The 19070-nt window shown below is 42.6% G+C and overlaps 2 protein-coding genes across 5 annotated transcripts; one reads left to right on the forward strand and one right to left on the reverse strand.

Annotated features, from left to right (window-relative positions):
* Positions 1–394: 394 nt before the first annotated feature.
* LOC111852507 (uncharacterized) lies at positions 395–3140 on the reverse strand. Of its 2 annotated transcripts, none has more exons than XM_023828514.2 (4): positions 2289–3140; positions 1882–2088; positions 1327–1543; positions 395–731 (listed from the first exon to the last, which is right to left on the reverse strand). In XM_023828514.2, exons 1-4 carry the CDS (start codon positions 2956–2958, stop codon positions 524–526), a joined length of 1302 nt encoding a protein of 433 aa, XP_023684282.1. In that variant the 5' UTR covers positions 2959–3140; the 3' UTR covers positions 395–523. The 2 variants fall into 2 exon arrangements, with proteins under 2 accessions (XP_023684282.1, XP_023684281.1); XM_023828513.2 differs by having other exon boundaries at positions 1882–2094; positions 2289–3139.
* A 35-nt stretch (positions 3141–3175) lies between these two features.
* On the forward strand, positions 3176–18858 carry mis18bp1 (MIS18 binding protein 1). Of its 3 annotated transcripts, none has more exons than XM_023828510.2 (17): positions 3176–3273; positions 4043–4530; positions 4627–4794; positions 5188–5495; positions 5786–5859; positions 6365–6486; positions 6601–6691; positions 6866–6996; positions 7494–7654; positions 9879–9942; positions 10320–11694; positions 11777–11940; positions 12575–12714; positions 13819–13964; positions 15557–15644; positions 18371–18422; positions 18540–18858. In XM_023828510.2, the coding sequence occupies exons 1-17, from the start codon at positions 3191–3193 to the stop codon at positions 18647–18649; spliced, it is 3765 nt and encodes a 1254-aa protein (XP_023684278.1). In that variant the 5' UTR covers positions 3176–3190; the 3' UTR covers positions 18650–18858. The 3 variants fall into 3 exon arrangements, with proteins under 3 accessions (XP_023684278.1, XP_023684277.1, XP_023684279.1); XM_023828511.1 differs by having other exon boundaries at positions 3224–3273; positions 4462–4530; XM_023828509.2 differs by having other exon boundaries at positions 3211–4530.
* The last annotated feature ends 212 nt before the right edge of the window (positions 18859–19070 follow it).

The following is a 19070-nucleotide window of genomic DNA, read 5'->3' on the forward strand; positions in this document are numbered from 1 at the left end:
ACATAGCCGAGCCATGCAAGTATAGCGCGGCAGAATGAATTCTGCACAAATATCATGGAAATCTCTATGAATCCTTCTGGAAGGTGGGCAGGGCTGCGTTGCGGAGAGCCTCATGCAAATAAGCCTGTTTGAGAAAGACCCTCTTTTATTTCGTGAGCTCTTACCTCCCTCTAGTGGCGGACCATGGTCCGCTCGGTGCATCTGTATCCGAGATTTAAATTCACCCGGTAGTCTCGATAACCTCATCTTGGCCTTTTAGCACACAGGCTATAATTGGGTTCCTAGCCACTGCAACGTTTCAGAAAATCCATTAGCGCCACGATTTTAAAACGCCCGTTATCTACACACAATGACTTACGCCAGTACAATCATTAATGAGGGGAGCACAACCAGATGAAAAATGGCAGGTTTTTTATTAATGGAGCGAGCAGAAATCGCATTAGTAAACTCAGGATAAACAAAAACAAGCACGATGACAATAACAGAGTGCTCTCGCTCAGTGGTTTATGATCTTTCGTAGCACTTAGTACAAATAGCAGCAGCAGGCTGCTGGGTCTCCACGGGGCAGAGAATGGACGACTTGAACCCCGTGGTTGGTCCGTTCTCGGAACTCGCGGATCAGGCCCAGAAGCTCGAGACTGGGACCGGGATTTGGGTCGAGAAGCACCAGCTTCTCCAGGTACCGCAATCTGGCCAGGCCCAGGAAGTCCATCTCTGTTACATTCAGGTCCCTGGGTGCAGAGAGAGAGTCAACAGCTACCTCGACATACTGCCTGGAATTCTACAGCTATCAGCGACACACTACTTAAGCCATGTGACAGTCTGGCATAACACCGTCTCGTATACTCTGAACCTAAATTCACCCTGCAAAACTGCACAGGATAAGCAGGTACAAGATAGGATAGATAGAACAGGAAGACAGAATGAATTGAAATGATGGATGAACCTATATTCATTTATAATCAATCAAATAAAATGACCACTGTCAAAAATTATGCTGCCTAACCTATTAAAGGAAAAATAATAGGGAAAATTAGGCTCTGTGGTTTCCATTGCTGGTTTTCTGTATACTAACCAGTTTTCTTAAACCACAATGCATTGCTCTTAATGATAAAACAGCGATTAGTCTAAATCGGTCACTGCAGGATCATTATAGTGTCCTTCCAATGGACCACGAAGCCGCAACTGATCCTTAATGCCCATGAGCATTTGCTGTTGCTGCAGGCCACCTCTTATTTTGCCGTTCAAAGCGGTCGCAGTAGGAGTTCTTCAGCATGACTCTGTGAGAGGATGGGGAAAGAAAGCGAACGATAAGGGGGATCTCACCGCAGACTGAGAGTGCGTAGCTGACAGAAGAGCCGAGGCAGCTCCCGCAGGCAGGCATGGCCATCGCTGCTCCACAGGTCCGTGTGCAGGTGCTGCAGCCCAGGAGCCTGCCTGGCCACCACCTGCATGTCACGCAGACTCAGGAACACCAGCGGCAGGGAGAGGCTCGTCAGCGTCCTGGGTATTACACGCGCATACACATTGAGGGGATAGCCTCCTGTGAAGACACACCAGCCCAGAGCATTTCTAAGCAAGTTCTTAAATAGCATTTTCAAAGTCTGCATTGCATGATTGATTCCATTTGAAATTATAGGATTCAAATCTGACACTGAACCTAAAAACTCCTAGCACTTCAGAAGTGAAGTTAATGGCAAAATTAACCATGTTGTTTTCTCAAAAAATATACTTAACGGCATGATGCATTTTCAGAGAGCATGATATAAATACTTTATAGTTTTAATAAAAATGAGAAAAAATAAACACGAGGGCTTCACAAATCATCACATAACATTATGGATGGGTTGACTTGAGTTTGACATTTACAATGTTATTTACTTGTGACTGTGAGCTCAGTAAGGCAGGGGAGTTTGCTCAGCCAGGTTTTCAGGTGACATCGGTCTGATTCCACAGCCCTGTCTCTATATTCAATGGTCAGACTCTGCAGACACTGGAGACCGTCTAAGCCGGCGGGAGGCAGGATGGGGTCCATGTAGCTCAGAAGCTCGAGCTTGGCAAGTCCGAATTCAGAACCACATGGCTCGCCTATTACTGCCGCACAGGAAAAAGACATTAAATCAAATCAAAGGCTTGTTAGAATTACTCTAAAGATCTGTCTATTGTACATCTGGGAAGGGATCATTATCTGAACTGCTTCAAAAATTCAAGATAGAGCAATGGATGTCACTTTAAAAAAAAAACACACACATTTAAATAATAATGGATAATGGAACGATTTTCCTCACCATTGGGGTCCCGATTCACTTTGGGCAATATAAAATAGTCGCCGGGGAGAGTTCCATATAACACTCCCATTTTTAAAGACAAGTGCTTCAGGTGAGGCAGGGATGACAGCATAGTGTGGAAGGCTTTCTTGGGTATAGGTTTATCACTCTCATGATATAACAAAGTGGTGAGGTTAGAGAGCTTTGATACGGCGCCAATCAGATCTGCTCCAGGAGCCCCGCTGAGCTCACATAAACACAGATTCGTTAAATGGCCCAGTGAAGCCAGGACACCGGCCAGTCCTGGTGGGCACTGAAAACTGCGGATCGCCAGTCGTCTCAAGTCCTTAAAACGCTCAATGGTGCACAGCGTCTTCGGGTCCGAGCACTGCACTATGGTAAGCGATGTCAAAAAAGGGAGCGCCGTCGCTAGCCGCTCCCACTCCTTCACGCCGGCCTTATGCACCACCACCGAGGTAGTCCTCCTCCGACGCAGAGTGGCCCAGAACTGCGAATCATACGAACGGATATTCTTCAGGACTACCGTGTGTTTCCTCCAGAGAGCCGGGTGGTCTATCACCACCTTGAAGAACTTGCAAGTGCTCCTAATGTTTCCTTTCTCGTGGGGCTGGAGAAATCGGAACACGTGGAACCACACCTCCTGAGGGAGCTGAAACGCTGAAATGGCCATTATTCATTAGCTAAGTTATTCTAATGATTTTTGCATAATCATCTTTCATGTCAACCTGCGAGATTTCAGTTCATTTGCCCAACAGTGAATATTTCCCATAGTGTTCCTGTTGTCAGTCAGTACGGGTCTGTCTTCCCCATTATCATTCCAGACGTTTCAGGTTTTAGAAAGTCGCTTGGTAATGACATCAGTTTGTTGACATTTTATGACGCAAAGACGGATGTGACGTTATATGTCAGCGACAACCAATAAAATCCTTGTACGGGAAATTCAAAATATCGCGGTGAACTTCTCGTTTCTTAAAAGCGGCTCGCTGTAAGTAAGCTTTAAATAAAATATAATCGTGTGGCAGTCAATCTAGAATAACAGTTAATTATTTATCTTATAATATTGCGAGATTACTTTTGAGAAAGCGTCATTTTATGTAGGTTGTTATCCTTCTCCGTTATCTTGCCTGTGTCCGTTTAGTTATGACTTGTGCTACACCTGCGTGTTCTAATAACTAATTAACTTTGAGTTGAAAACTTGCGCGAGTGGTGTTCCCCATAATGTACTATTTCAAATACTGAAAATTAGATTTCCATGACGCCATTCTGTCATTTTACGTTTTCCGTATTCGGGATTGATGCCGTCCCTTTGGTATATTCGTCACGTTCATAAAAGAAGGATGCACTGCTTTATGTTTGAAGATCCCCACAGATTTTTTTAGCATCTGATAGTAAATTGCGACCTGGTATCAAAGTTCTTGTTTTATAGTTATCCAAAACAAGTAGCTTAACATGATTACCCCGTCTAAAAGACCATCGGTCCAAACAGATGGAGATTGGCGATTTAAAAGTATACCTGTACATAATAACCCATCAAACACCATCACACCTGTCAAGGATTCGCTGAAGATGGCAGGAAGTAACCGAGACCGACTCATTCATCCCCCTAACCCACTAGATTTTGAGAAAAGGCCGTCAAACCGTCATATAAAAGTGACGAACTCTACTGTTACGGATGACGCAAACGACCACGGTGAAATCGCGCTTGAGTTGAGCTCCATCTCGGCTGACCACAGCTCTCTATTTCTCCAAACAAGGAAAGGACAGAAAATGATTTCAAACGTGATGCAACCTAAATCAGTGGAATCCCCAGCCAAAATCTTTGCTAGGCTGAAAGCCAAAGTGCTGAGTGAAAAACTTCAGCAGAAACAAGGTGACACAGCCAGTGGACATCAAGGACCAAATAAGACCCCAAGAAAATCTGAACAGCCCTGGGTGAATGGAGAAGAGAAGGAACACAAGGAGCTCCTCCTGGCTACGTATGATGTGGAGGCCCTTACTTTGTCACCCCTGCCTACTCCCAAGAAAGGTCCCCGATTTCAAAGTAATCAGACATTAAATCTGGACATGCAGAAGGGACTCAAAGTGACCCCCAAATCCACATGCCCTTCAATCAAGCCAGTCAGTGAATGTACACCATTAAAATGGCATGGTCCAATTTCCATTTGTCCTCCAGCTTCTAGCATCGATCCTTCGGACGATGATTTGTCCACAAGTGTGGATACACAGGATGGGCCTTTTGTTGGTAGGTTGCTAAAAATCCTGCAATCTTATTTCCTAGGAATTTCTGCTAGTGTTGGTTGAGTTCTCATTCTTCTCTTTGATGTTCTGTACTTCACAGTCCCCAAAGTTCCAGTGAAAAAGGCCCCTTTTCCGGCTTCTCTGAGGCCAGAGTCATCGCAGAATTCTCCAGCCAAGATATTCACCCTCATGAAGGAGAAGGTGGAGCTCCGGAAGCGTCAGCAGGAGGTGAACCGAAAGGATAGCATGGCAGATGCCATACATGCAGGTTAGCAGATGGTACTATGCTACTGGACCTCTGAATGCTTCCAGTGAATTTGCAGAATTGGGTATTTAAATTATGCATTTTAGCATCTCCTAGCGCAGTGTTTCCCAGCCTGGTCTTCAGTGACCCCAGGACAGTCCCTGCTTTTGCTCCCTCCCAGCTCCCATAGGATACTAGATTGGCAAAGATGCTTTCTTTCAAAATACAGCTTGTGAAAACAATTGCTAAGGTCTTATATATGCACGTCCCAAAGTGGATAAATTCAGCCATGAGTGACATGATGCTAGTATAATTCAGAGATGGTTTAAATTGTGTATGCTAATGCTAATCTGGCTAAGCATGAACGTTCTGGCCGTCATAATGAGTAGGCTTCCAACATTATTCCTCTGTTTTCAGAGGCTGCTCTTGAATCCGTAACACGAAGCTTAACGACGCCGAGTGGCGATAAGACTGACAGCGAGGATTCCCAGGATGTGTTTGCTGTGTCGCTTGCCCCCTCGACCGTTGGCTCCTCCCTCAGCCCAGAGGAACCTATAGTACAGACATTCGAGGCAGGCCCCATCCCCGGCCCACTTCCGGACATCACGGACGATGCCCTGCTGCAGAACTCGCCTCGGATCTGCATCCCCAAAAAGAGGGCCGCCATCTTCCAAAAGAGCGCCAGAGAGGACTCGATAAAGCTGAAGAAGAGACAACATGGCACCGTAAGAGAGTAGAGTGTCTGCTGTTTTCAGCAGCGTTTGGCACATACGGTTTTCCCTAGCTGGCATTCCTTTTAGATCTTAATGCCAGGGCTGTTGCCCTTAAGGAAATGACATCACTTCTGGGCAACAAGAAACAGTCCAACTAATGTAGAGTGTAGCGTAGCTAATGAAAAAGCAAGGCTGTGTTTGAAATTGCTTCCTATTACTAAAATAGCGCCCTATATCTTGCAATAAATATACCCACAATGCATTGCAAACTGACAATGAAATGTTCGCTCTTCCTTTTATAGGCAAATGAGATTCATTTAAAGGAATGGAATGTTAAGATGGTGAACAGCGGCTTCTTTGTTGATGGTGTGCGTGTGTAAGTACAGTTAAGAGCTAATAGCTACAGTTGGTAATGATGAGAAATTATTTTAATACATAATGTCAGCATCCAGGAGCTGTATTATAGAAACTTCCTGACTTGCAAATCCTATCTTAACTATTTGTTAAGCATGGTATCTAGGATTAGGGCCTGATTTTGGGGGGAAAAAAATCGTTACAGGTGAAAAGCTCCTAAGTCAATATTTCTATCCTAACCTTAAGATAGGAACCTTGTAATCCCTTTTTCCTAACTTCCTAAAATATTTTAACAGACTTAAAAGTTAAGTGATTGTATTTAGGATTTCTTAACCTGTGATAAGATAGGATGAAATAAGATAGGATTCCTAAAGTTAATTAGGTTTTACAGAAGCAAATCCTGTCTTATACTCTACCTGTCTTAAGGTAGGACATTTCCTCAATGCGTCCCCAGGAGCCTGTTGTAACACAGTAGCTTATAAACTTAAAAGCTGTTGTTGACCTGATTTGCATTTTGTATCCCTAAGGGACGACAATATGCCTTGGCATAGCAACATAATCGCAGAGAGAATCTCGAGCAACACGCTGAAGACAATCTCTGGGAACATCTATGTGCTGCTGGGCCGGATGGTCCCCAGCATCGATAAGTGTATGCTGTCGCCCTATCCAATTGATCATGAAGCACATCTACATATTTTAAGTTCTCAAGATCTAATGGTGACACCCTTACCCCTGTGTAACACTTGTATTTCACCCTGCATAGCTTTGCCTGGATGGTTGCGGAAGAAGTTCCTCTTTGGCTTCCCTGAAAAGTGGAAGGTTTACCTGCAGGACTGTTTAGCAGAGTTGAAAAGGTATGTATGCTTAGTTCCTGCAGCTGGATGTCATATTATTAGAGAATGGTGGCCAATATAAGGACAGGTTTTGAAATTTCTATAGAAGATGGAACACTTCTATGTACAGGAAGGATAGATGTTAAGGGGTGATGGGCAAAGAGAGAAATCCCTCATGATTATTTCCCCTGTCAGCCACAGTTCAGATTCTGACAAAAATAAACAAAAAGGCAAAGGTTCTCAGTGGAGACCAGCCCAGAAGCAGAGCAAATCCACAACAAAGAGCCACACGCCCAGGCCGTCCGTCTTGAAGACCCCCAGGACCTGTGAGTACTTTGAGGAATTATTTTGGACGGTTTTTTATTTTTATTTTCGGTGCGTTCTGTCTTGCCCTAAATCTTTGGGAGAGCCAAACCTGGGCAGCGGGATCTGAGTGCAGGGATCTGCCTGAGCATTTGTGAAGGCCACGGGGCCTGCTAGCCAGTTTGTCCACTCATGCTGCTGCGTAGCCGTCCTGCCTGCCAGGGACGAGCGTCTGCTGCAGACGTGAGTCTTTGTAAATGCAAGTGAAGCGTGACATAAGCTCCTGCAGGACATTAAAATGGGGGCCATTTCGAGCGGTGGTCTGAAACAGTGGAGACACAGGAAGGCATGCCAGCCATATGTAATGTTTTGTACTTCTAGCGGTTGTTTTTTTTGTGCCATGATTGATTGAATATTATTTAAAACAAGAATGAACATGCTAGTTCCATATGCTGGGAGAGAGCCTGTCCTTCTGTGTGTTATCATTCTTAATGATTATACTAAATGCTGTCCCACGCAGTGCCCCGCTCTGGCATAACTGGGAGTGACACCAAGGTGTCTCGCAGCGGCAGACTCCTCAAGCCCCCTCTGGAGTTTTGGAAGGGGGCACGGGTGATTGTGGATTCGGACATGAATGTCACTATACAGGACAGCTACCTGTCTGCTCCCTCTCCGCTTGTGGTGAGTGTCAAGGCATCGCTGTGCCCTTTTACCAGGGTTACATATGGACGGGGTGCTATGTATGGAAGGGGAATATTTTACTCTTTCTGGTAATAGATAGATGTTTTTGTTTTCAAACATACAGGTAATGCTTTACCTTAACTGCACCTTCATAATGCTTGTATATTGCATTCATAAAACGTTCAGTACACCTTCATAATGTATGTATACCATAACATCCTACATTAACAGCTGTAATATACATTAATATTATTAAGAAACATTATTTAGTAATAATAAACATTATAATTGTATAATCATGTAGTGTTTGTTATTAATGTATATTAGAGCTGTTAAGGGATGTTAGGATGTTAAGGTGTACTTGCATGCTGCTTATGGATGTTCTATGAATGCATTATGAAGGTGCAGTGAATGTTCCATGAATGCATTATGAAGGTGCACTCAGGATTCCCACGGTCATGAAAATCCTGGAACAGTCATGGAAATCGAAAATGTAATTTTCCAGGCCTGGAAAAGTCATGGGATTTTAGTTTCTCTTTAACGCAACTACAGCGTTCTGTTAAGTTATCATTAGGATTATTTCCGAACGTATGCACCAGCCGCTCCAGCATGAATGTGACTCATGACAGGGAAGTTGTCTCTACCGCCCTGCCTCTGGCTGTGGTCACTGGAGGAAGGGGAGGGGAGGGCAGGGAGGGGGAGGGGAGGGCAGGGAGGGGGAGGGGAAGGGATGTGTAGCCTAGCAACAAAACTAGTACTGAACAAATTCTTTTTCGGTTTATGTAGTAATTATAATTTGTGTCTTTGAAACACAATTTAAAAATTAGACATGCAGTGAAATATGATACTATCATTTTTTTAATTATTTATTTGAACATAAACAAAACCAAGGAGCTTCAAATGTCTGCTGCAAGTGCCAGACAATGGTATGTGGCATACCTTAATAAGAACTATACAAACGAGAGGAGGCCATTCGGCCCATCGAGCTCGCTTGGGGAGAACTTGACTAATAGCTCAGAGTTGTTAAAATCTTTGATTTAAAGGAACCCAAGGATTCAGCTTGCACTATGTTATCAGGAAGACTATTCCATACTCAGACTACATGCTGTGTAAAGAAGTGCTTCCTTAAATCCAGTTTGAAATGTTCTCACGCTAATTTCCACCTATGGCCACGAGTTCTTGTATTTTAAATGATGACCAGGGGAAGCAAAATGAAAGCCAATCAAAAGCCTCCAAGAAGAGGAGCCTAGCAGATGAACTCAATGAACTGAAGCAAAAAAAAAAAAAAAATGCGTCTTGAATCTGACATTCAACAGCTTGAGAATTCAGCTGATGAATTGGCTATGAAGGCTGAAGTAATACGCAATATAGGATTTGTTGTTCAGTCAAACAGCCTGCGGCACTCTGCTAAAGAAAAGGGAGCAAGCTTATCATCTTTGGACAAGGACATTGAGGACAAAAAGAAAAGAATGGAAGAGTAGTAGTATTGAGGGATATTTTGTGAACAAACAGACAATTGGACAAGTAGTCCAGATAGATTAATGTTTAATGTTTCATTTTTGTTTAACAAAGGTCTTTACAATTCTCTACAGGTCTCTACAATTACTGAAATGTCTTGGTTAAAACTTTGGAGTTGTCAGTGTAGACCTGGCATAAAAGAAAATCTGTTTGCCATGTTAAATGAATTTGAATTCAGTGATTCGGTGCCATAATTTTGTTGTGTTTGTTCTGGGCAGACATGTGTTTTGTTTGTTTTTTGTAAAGCCTACAGCCTACAATAGTCTTTGTTCAGCAAGCCCACTACTTTCCCATGAGCTTGAAAGTCATTGTCATACTTGGTCGTAAAGATCTTTTGTTTAATAAAGACTACAACAAATGTATTGACAGTATTTTGTATGTATTTGATACCATACCATAAGGTCAGTGGAAAGGGTTAACATTTCATATTTAGCCCTAAATGTATGCTAAATTCTACACACTTAGGGTGCCGTAAAGTCATGGAAAATTCACTTTAGGTCATGAAAAATTCATGGAAAAGTTTTGAAAATTTGTCAGTGAAAAAGAGTGGGAACCCTGTACACTTGGTGTAAAGCATTACCCTATATTCTTCGTGAAATGTACCCATGAAATGTTTTTAGCCGAATTGGTACCTCAGAATGGCCCATAGTATCTATGTCCCCTGTGATGAACTGTTATGCTGTGCATTTTTCTTCTCCTCCTGTAGAATTGGAAGCAAGCAAAGCTTTCCACGTCATCAAAGAGCGTAGAGAAGGCACCTTCTAAAGGAGGTATGTGTGTGGGCGAGGAGGTGCTAGTGTTCAGTCCTTCCGAGACTGGGCCGTCACGTTTTTAAATATCTGGGTGCCCACTGTAAGAGTGGTTCATCCACCTGCACCAGTGCTAGTTGGGTGACGTTGGCGTTGACTGCAGTACTAAGTATATGTGGCTCCAAGGACATCTAAAGCAGTTAAGTCACAGCTGGTTGTTTTATAATAATTTAATATTTTTAGGGCTAATGTTTTTTGTATTAATTATTTTTGTTTTTATATCCATGGAAAAATAATTAGTAATATTACATATTTTTACTGTCATTGTAAGTGTTTTAATGTTAATAACCTCTGGGGAAGGTGACTCTTGGCATGAATGGAATCCTTTGTATCTGCAGCGTGCAGGCTGAGGTCAGCGGAGAGGGGGAGAGACAGGGCAGAGAGTAACCCTAACCCTGGGAGCAACAAGAGTCCAGGCATTTCTCACAAGCAGCAGCAGCCCGCCCGTGACGCAGGGAAGGCAGGCCTGGCCAAGACCACACGCGAGTTCACAGTGCAACTGTTGCCCCTGTTCAGCAAGGATCGGCTGCTGGAATGCTGCCAGAAGAACAGCCTTCATTTCTCCCCTGCTGAGTCGGACCCAGCACTGGCAGGTACGCAGGGGGTCCACTCTACCAGCCTGAGCGATGCGTGCTTTACAGATGAGCTCCAGTGCTGGTCCCAGTTGGAAGCCGACGAGCCATCCGTACCCCAGAGGCGTGTGAAGCAGCGCTTTCGGGCCAGGGACAGATCGAACAAGGGAGCACCACTTCCCAGGAGTTGGGCTGAGAAAGAAACGACGGGCCTGCAGCCTGCTACCCGCTCCAAGCTCTCGAGGGGCAGAGTGGAGCTCCAGAAGGCACTTTTGGTTTCGGACACTGACTGGACCCCAAGACCCCTGACTCGCACTAGCCGGAGAGTGAGGAAATGCCGCTTTAAGAATCCAGCGAGCGCTCTGCAGACTGATGGCAGCAGCTTGGAGGCAGAAGATCCGGCGTCGCAACCAAAATCGCGACTGCGAGCCAGAAAGCAGGCCGGAGGAAGATCGGCTCAAGAAGGGGTGGCCGGGAGAGACAGCGGGGGTGACTTTTCCGAAGAGCCCCAAAGGGCATTGAAGGCCTCTTCCAGGGTCAGGAAGGGTGCGGTGAGCAGGAGGACCCCCATCCCAGCACCCTGGGACCATCCCCACCAGAGGTGTGTGCCAGAATCTGAGATCCGCTCTGGTTCTGCCGTTCTCAGGCGCTCCCATCGGAGGGCGGGAAGCTCCACCGATCCGGACACGCCCAAAGAAGGCCATCGGCATCGCATTCGGTCCCGTGCAAGAAGCAGCACAGATTTGGGTGGCAGCACTGAATCTCCTCAAAGCCAGGACTTAATGGATAGCCCAGAGATTTCTGCCTTGCCGAAGAGGCCGGATACCAACCGAGAGGTGAAGGATGGTGTCGAAAGGAGCCCCCCTGCAGCAACTGCTGCCGACTCCCAGTCTGAGCTGGACGACTTTCAGCCGTCCCCTGAGGACTACGGCCGTAAGAAGGTTACTCGCCTGAAGAGGAAAGGTAAGCAGAATCGGCAGCAAGTCGGCGAGTCCCCGGAGAGGAATCGAGAGGCGAGAAAAAACATGGATAAGAGGAAGAACGAGAACGTCAAAGCAGCCAAGCAGAGGAAGGAAGACAAGGAAGAGGTGGAGGACAATGACGACGCATGGACAGAAAAAGAACTGGACAAACTGCACAAGTAAGTCTTTTTAATAATAGCTTTAAGTGGTTTTAGTTTCTGAACTAGGCTTAAGGATTTTGGAACTTTTCCATTGTATTAGGGCTGTGTCCAGCCTGCCAAAGCACCAGAGTGGATTCTGGGTGAATGTGGCCATGATGGTTGGCACTCGCTCTGCCTCGGAATGCCAGGAGCAACACACTTGCCAGCAGACCCTGAAGGTCAGGCCTAGCAGGAATAAGACGGCCCACTCGAAGGAGGAACCAGGTACCTGCTCCTGGGTTTATGACTATGTAAGCCTGTAGCCATGTCCGCAGGAACACACACTTACATAGTATCAGATAAGGACCCCATTCTGTGTCGAGGACCATGCAGAGATTAGCAAGTCATGCATTCCCTTGTCTATGTAGAACTTTTCTGAAAAATATTGAAGGCAGCAATTAAAATCATTAGAAGTAATCTTTGTGCATAGCAATATTTGACTTCCTTCATTACATTTTTGGAACAAAGACTGTCTTGATAAAGTATTTGCCCCCAGATTCCCTCGTTTTCGCTTGTCTCTGATCTCAGCAGAATTCAGCAACCCCCATATCACCCATGTGGCAAAGTAATTGCCCCCCTAAACTTAATACTTGGCAGTGTCACCTTTAGCAGCAACAACTGCAATCAGCCGCTTGCAGAAAGAGAAAATCTTTGTCAGGGCCTTGTAGTGCATTCGCTTGTCATGCATGAAATGGATATGCATTTTGAATGCCTGACCAAAGAGTGTATCAGTTGTTAGTTGGCAAATGTCTTCAATTCCAATACATAATTTGCGATTTCAAGTAAACGGGATGCTCATTTTCATTAATTAGCTTACCTGAGGGCACAAACCGGGAATTTCCTTTTCTTTTCTGAACAGCAAAGGAGCCACTGCAGATAACGGCGAAAGTGGGAACGCTGAAGAGGAAGAAGCAGATGAGGAGTTTCCTGGACAACATGCCAAAAGACAACCACGATGACGTGTTCACCAGCTCCCCCCTGCAGAGCAAACGTGTTAAGGTGTGAAACTAAAAGTCTCCATCCACACCAGCGTTTTCACATCCTTAACGAAAGTACTTCCATCCACACTGAAATGAGAGATAATGTGTATGACATACAGTAGCTATTAGCCTACATTGGTGATGTGCACATTGACACAGTGACTAGTAAATTCGTTTTTTTGTGCATATATGTGCAGCAGTCACAGTCTATCATGCTATTTAGCTACACACAGGTCAGTAGCAGGGAAAGCGCCATTGAAAGCAGCTGCTCCATGTCCGCCATGTTGGGATAGTGTTTACTGTCGTGTAGGGTGACCACATGACCAATCAGACAATGAGAAGGTGTAACTAGCGGGATCAAAGCAGGGAAGGGCCACATGATGAGTAGGAACCTCTTAGGGCTTTTAGAGTCTGCATTTTCAAAAGTCTCCTTTTTTGCACATCAACGTTTAAATGAAGTTTTCAGAAGTAAACCACTCAAAGCACTGTCAAAAGGCTCAGTGTTTGGGGGTTGCAATGGAGCAGTGACTGAAATGTGAAAACGGACAAATCTGCATTTTTAAACAAAAAACATAGCACTGTGGACATAAGCCTCAGAGCTGCATTCTTAAGCTGACAATTCTGACAGAGAAAATGTGCTGCATCCAAAACACAGTTTGAGACGTGCAGTTTTTTTCCTAAATACCATGTCCGGTTTATTTGTGGATTATACATTTTAATATTTAGGTTTAAAAAAATAGAAATAAGTGTTTTTTGTTTCCCGCTCTAAAAATGTTGTTGGATGGTCAAATGGTTAGTAAGTGTCTAAATACGAGAATTGCAATCAGTGGGTTTATCTGTATCCTTCTGACATGCGTCCTCGTTTGATGAAGTACCATCCATCCAACTCCCAGGCACTTGTCTATTACTGGGTCAGGGGGGCCTGAAGCCCATCCCGTGCCACAGAGATCATGAGGCAGGTAGCACTGTGTTGGAGATCACAGGGCAGATACACACACTGTCACACACAGCGCCAGGGTAAAACAGGGCTCGACAGGCCAGCTTGATGTGAAATGTCCCTCGGAATTCCGGCCCGCTCTTTCGCCTGACGTCGAATGCTCTGATCCCTCTTAACGAAGCGCAGCTGCCTGCACTGTCCACCAACTCGGAGGACCACGTGTTCCAGCAGCTGCAGCAGAACCCGCAGACGCCCAGCTCCTCCGGCTTCCCGCTGGTGAAAACGCCGCAGTGTCTTCATATCAGCCCTGGGATGCTAGGCTCCATTAACAGGTAGTGATGTCCTGCTTCACTGAATTATTCACTAGAGAGAATCTTTATTTTGGTTTTAGTATTACTAGTTTGTAGCAGTATAGACAGACTTAAAAAAATATATATAGTTAAATACAGTTATACTTTGTTCAGTAAACCACTGTTTAATAAAGAGAACCGTGATTTTGTGTACCGTTGCACCCCTACTTGCAAGTAATCTATGGCCCTTTTCACACCTGGCATTAACATGCGTCCTGGGTGATCCGGTCGCAAGTGGACAGCACTAAATACGCCTGTTCACAAATGGCATTAGCATGCGTCTCTGCATGTGTCTCGACCGGCCGCTTCTAATTGGATTTCAGTTTTGCGCAACTTTATTTAAATAAGCACGTAAATCACTTCCATATGTAGAATCTGCCAAACATTAAAAGGAAAGGAAGAAATCAAAACCTATTTGCACATTTCATGGTAAGTAAACTTTTTGTGCGGAACGCCATAATACTCAAAATGAAATTAATTAAAATATCTATAAATAAATTAATAAATACACACAAAAGCTCTTTCAGTACTGAGATATACCTTGGGCAGGCTAATACTTTTCTATTTGAGGGCAAAGGGTTCCGTCTGTGATGCATTTTTTGGTTCCCATATGCTAATATTTTGGCTTTTAATCATAATCAATGAAGCTCAAAATTTGTGAAAATTTCAGCAAAGAGGTTTATTGTTTCACTGGAGTGGGACTGAAATTTCCGACCAGGAGTTCAAGCCCCCGGACAGTCCAGTATAAAACTATAAACAATTGTACTATTATTATATGTTTCTACTGACACTTCCTTTTTTTAAGCTATTAAACATATATTGTTACCTACGCGCTTCAATTTTTCAATTTTATGTTCATGTAATTTTTACCGGTACGGTTCACCAATATTAATAAAGTTTGGAGCAGCTTTGAGATAATTAAGGAAGCAACATAAAAGTTCACATTAAATGTGATCTGTGCAAATTCCAAAACATTTTTAATAAATCACTTCTTACAGAATTTATTTTTCCCGAATTTGTAACGAACATTAATAATGTGCATTTTGACAACATTTTCATGCGACTGGGTTGCGACAGTCTATTAAACCTGTCTATGTGCCACCATCTTGCAGCAATAATCTAGATGCGTCGTTGTTCACAATGCAGTTCACTGCACAGTGGCCCATTTCTGCACTGAAAGACATTCTGACATAAGTCATATGTTAAGTACTGGTCGTGTGTTTAATGAGTGTGTTTAATGACGTACTTCCATTCGCATAAGGACGTCAGCTGAGTAGTTGGTCCTTCAATGCGTCCCAGGACACATTCACATTCGAATTCTTATAAAAATGTGGCCATATGCTTCCCAGATCACTCTGAATGTGGGGTGAGGGATCTGATCTCAATGCGTCCTAAATGCGTTTTGCATTCACACCTGTAATGAGTGCTGTCCAATTGTGATCGGATCATCCAGGACCCATGTTAATACCATGCGTGAACAGGCCCTATGTGGCAGCTAATGATATTTAAGCGTTGCAACCATCTTCGGTGTATGTTGAATTAACTGAGTTTGTGATTTTCTGCATGTTTTAAAGAAACAACAATGATAATTATGTGTACAAGCTTCAGAAGAAGATGGGCAAGGACTGGGTCGTGCTTCGTGGACCAGGCAGTCCTTTCCAGGTGGGTGCTGGGGGCCTACAGGGGACGCACAGTGCTGTGTGCTAAATACTCCACTTTGACACTGTGACACAGAGATGACTAACAGGTACAATCATTGTTCTTGCTGTCACACATTTTACTGTGTTCCTCAGCCACTTAGTATTTTACTTTCACACTATACTCTCAGAAAAAGGGGTAAAAATTTGTACCTTTGCTTGTCACCGGAGGCTGTACCCTTTTAAGGTACAGAAATTGAGGAACATCCCAAATGTACTAACAGCATTAACTTACCATCAATGGTACAGAGATGCTCCTAAGGTCCATTTCTGTACTTTAAAAGGTTTATTTACCTACAGCAAAGGGCACAATTAGCAGACTCTTGAGGGGACAGCCCCAGTGACAAGCAAAGGTACACATTTTTACCCTTTTTTCTGGCTGTTTGCATAGCATGACGTGATCTTGCATAGTGAGCCAACATAAACCATTAGAGTAACTTAAATTTAAAGCAGTAGACGGCTGTATATGGCGTCGAATCAGACTCGCCACAACCTGAATTTGAATTTATTCACCCGAATTTGAATGTGTTAATCCGAGCTTGAATTTTGTTATCTCTATACCAGAACCTGAATTTGAATGTTTACCTGACCTTGAATTAAAGAACCCTAACCTGAATATCTGTACTTGAACTTGAATTAAGTAATTCAAATTTGAATTTATTTCCTGAATTTGAATTTGTTGCTTTTGTGGTAATAAAATGTCATCTTCAGGTTGTAAAATTCAGCTCTTGAAAGCGGTAAGATTCAGGTTGAAAAGAGAGAATTTAGGTAGAGAAATTCAGATTCAGTTCAACAAGGAAAACATCTGGAATACTCAGAAAGCAAACAAGTGTAAATCTAATCAAGCACAATGGTGGCCAATCACAAGACAAGTCACCAGTCATTTGGGATGGGGTTTTCTACATATGGTGGTTAATACCAAGATATGGTATTTGATCCATTTTGGCCGGCCCTACAGACCATACAGAGAAGAGGAAGGACATGTGGTTTTCCAAGTCACAAAGTGAGATCCTGTGTTTACATGTGACCCAGTTAAGATGTTCTTTTGTGTTTTTAATGAGCTAGCCATGCAAACTCAGTAATGTGTTTATTAAAAACACACATAGACACCTTGATCAGTTTATTGCATGTAAACACAGTCATAGTATGTAAAAAAAAAAAAAAAAATGTTTAACTTAGGAACCCTCATCACCGCTGTATGGTCCATAGGGTTTGGCGATATTAACCAAAAACATTATCTAGGTATTTTTAGGAAGATTACGATACACGATATTTTGTCAAGTGAACTAAATGCTCAGATTTAAATCAAAACCACACAAACAGATTTATTAAAACAATATGTGTAAAAAAAAAAAAACAATATGTGGTCAAATGCAGGGCTTCCTTACCTTTCATAAATGTAGTATAATATAGTATATTTTAGACATTTTCTCAAAATAGACAAAGATAACTGATGCCCATATCTGTTGCCTGTTTCAAATAAAACAGCCATAAAAGCGTTTCACTCTACAACGTCCACAAAGAAACTTGTTTTTCTCCGTTTTTGATACTGCTCTCAAAACGCGTGGAAGTTTTTTTTCCTGTTCATAAACAATCTAAAACCCATTTCGCAAATGGCTCTAAAAACAGAGACCTGATGGCCATTGAAAGTATGTGTACTACCTGGAAAGATCTTTATTTTAAAGCAATAGCCTTCAACAAAAGAAAAAACTGCAAATTATGGTATGTTTAACATGTGAGCCATTTGGCAATGATTTAAAACAAAATCAACAAAGTAACAATGATCCAACAAATTCCGAGTAAGATGTTAACTGAATGGTTTAATTTTAGCTGTGAGTGTTACGATTCTGTGCAACATCATGACCGCAGCTCTCATGTAGGAATCTCAGGAAGGAATACTATTAGTTTCTATTTAAAATCTTTAATTGAACTACAATTTTTAATGCACAATAAAGGTATATCGATATAATATCTTGTTTTGAAACTGTATCGATATGCTGTAAACAGTCGGTATATCACCCAGCCCTAATAGTTCGTCTAGCTTCTTTGTCCTCCAGAAACTTCCATTGTGTTGTGAACAGATTTTTGTTTTGCATGTGTCTATAGGAATTTTGTGTTTTGGGTTTTCCACGTGTTATTGGCCACTGTATAAAGGTGCTGCATGTAGAAAACCCCATCTCCGTGCATGAGTAGATCTATCCACCTTTGCTCTTTCTGAGTATCCTGGATGTTTTCCCTGTTTTTCTGAACTTTGATTTTTCAACCTGCATTCTCAAGACTTGAATTTTACAACCTGAATTTGAATTTTGTTATTACAATTTAATTAACACATTCAAGTTTAGTTAACAAATTCAAAATTGGAGTCCTTAATTTTAATCTAGCACGTTCATTGTTGGTTCTTTAATTCAAGTTCAGGTAAACCTTCCTAATTATTCTGCTTATAGAATATTTACCCTAGAACTAGTTGCTGTAGTACTAAAGTGGATTTTATCAAATGCACATTCTGGTATTCAGATAAATTAATTCAAGTTTGGGTTACATTCAACATCGGGTAATTAAATTCAGAAGTTTGTGATGAGTCTGATTTGACGCCATGGCTGTAAATATCAGTTACACTCAAGCAGTGTTAGAGACCGGCAGCCCAGAGGTTGTGAGATGTGAGAGGTGTTCATGTATATGTAACCCCTACAGGACAAGTACACCATAACACGGTCCACAAAACCGAAACGTGGCAGAGATAATGGTGAGTTTGTCCAAAGTAACAGAAAAGCTGTATGCCATATAATAATTCTTAAATATTTTTTCGTATACATATGGTGCGTATTCGGTGCTAATTTTGCAATTTCTGCTTGTCTTGCAGCCAAAGACCAGTCCCTCCCTGTCTGGGAAATGTTCTCTGGCAAAGAACCAGCTCCTCTACCTTCCGATGAAAGTGAGGAAGAGGATTATTACTTCATGGAAGATGACTAAGTCTATTTAAAAATATATATGTATATGCTTTAAAACGTTTTAGCCAGTATGACATATTACAAACCTGAAAAGAATGTATGAAAAATGCTTCCTGGTGTATGCTTACAGTATATTGGAATTGAACTGTACATTTTTTTTAAAAAATTGCATTTTCGCTGTTATAATGGAAACTGTAAATATGGAATAAATTTCATTCGTTCCAAATTTAACCAGTATTGTGTTCAGGTGTGTGAATCTGCTGGTTACATGGACTCATTTTATGCAACAACGATAACATTTCTTTTCGAGTGATGCTCAAAAGCCCATGTCATCATGTTTTGTAATATTGAATAAATAAATGTCTGTAACCACTGATATTTAAGGAAAGTTTACTAGCAGTCGATTCTTGTATGCTTTTATTCAAAGATCCTTGCGTAGGTAA

The sequence above is a fragment of the Paramormyrops kingsleyae genome, chromosome 14, assembly GCF_048594095.1.
Source record: "Paramormyrops kingsleyae isolate MSU_618 chromosome 14, PKINGS_0.4, whole genome shotgun sequence".
NCBI lineage: Eukaryota > Metazoa > Chordata > Actinopteri > Osteoglossiformes > Mormyridae > Paramormyrops > Paramormyrops kingsleyae.

Excerpts from the sequence above, each read along its gene's own strand:
- LOC111852507 (XM_023828513.2), bottom strand. The coding sequence starts at position 2,958 with ATGGCCATTTCAGCGTTTCAGCTCCCTCAGGAGGTGTGGTTCCACGTG. Across the intron at positions 1,544-1,881 it reads TACTGAGCTCACAGTCACAA|GAGGCTATCCCCTCAATGTG; the intron begins GTAAATAACATT and ends GTGTCTTCACAG. Across the intron at positions 732-1,326 it reads CTACGCACTCTCAGTCTGCG|GGACCTGAATGTAACAGAGA; the intron begins GTGAGATCCCCC and ends CTCTGCACCCAG.
- mis18bp1 (XM_023828509.2), top strand. The coding sequence starts at position 3,738 with ATGATTACCCCGTCTAAAAGACCATCGGTCCAAACAGATGGAGATTGG. Across the intron at positions 5,860-6,364 it reads TTTGTTGATGGTGTGCGTGT|GGACGACAATATGCCTTGGC; the intron begins GTAAGTACAGTT and ends TGTATCCCTAAG. Across the intron at positions 6,692-6,865 it reads TGTTTAGCAGAGTTGAAAAG|CCACAGTTCAGATTCTGACA; the intron begins GTATGTATGCTT and ends TTCCCCTGTCAG.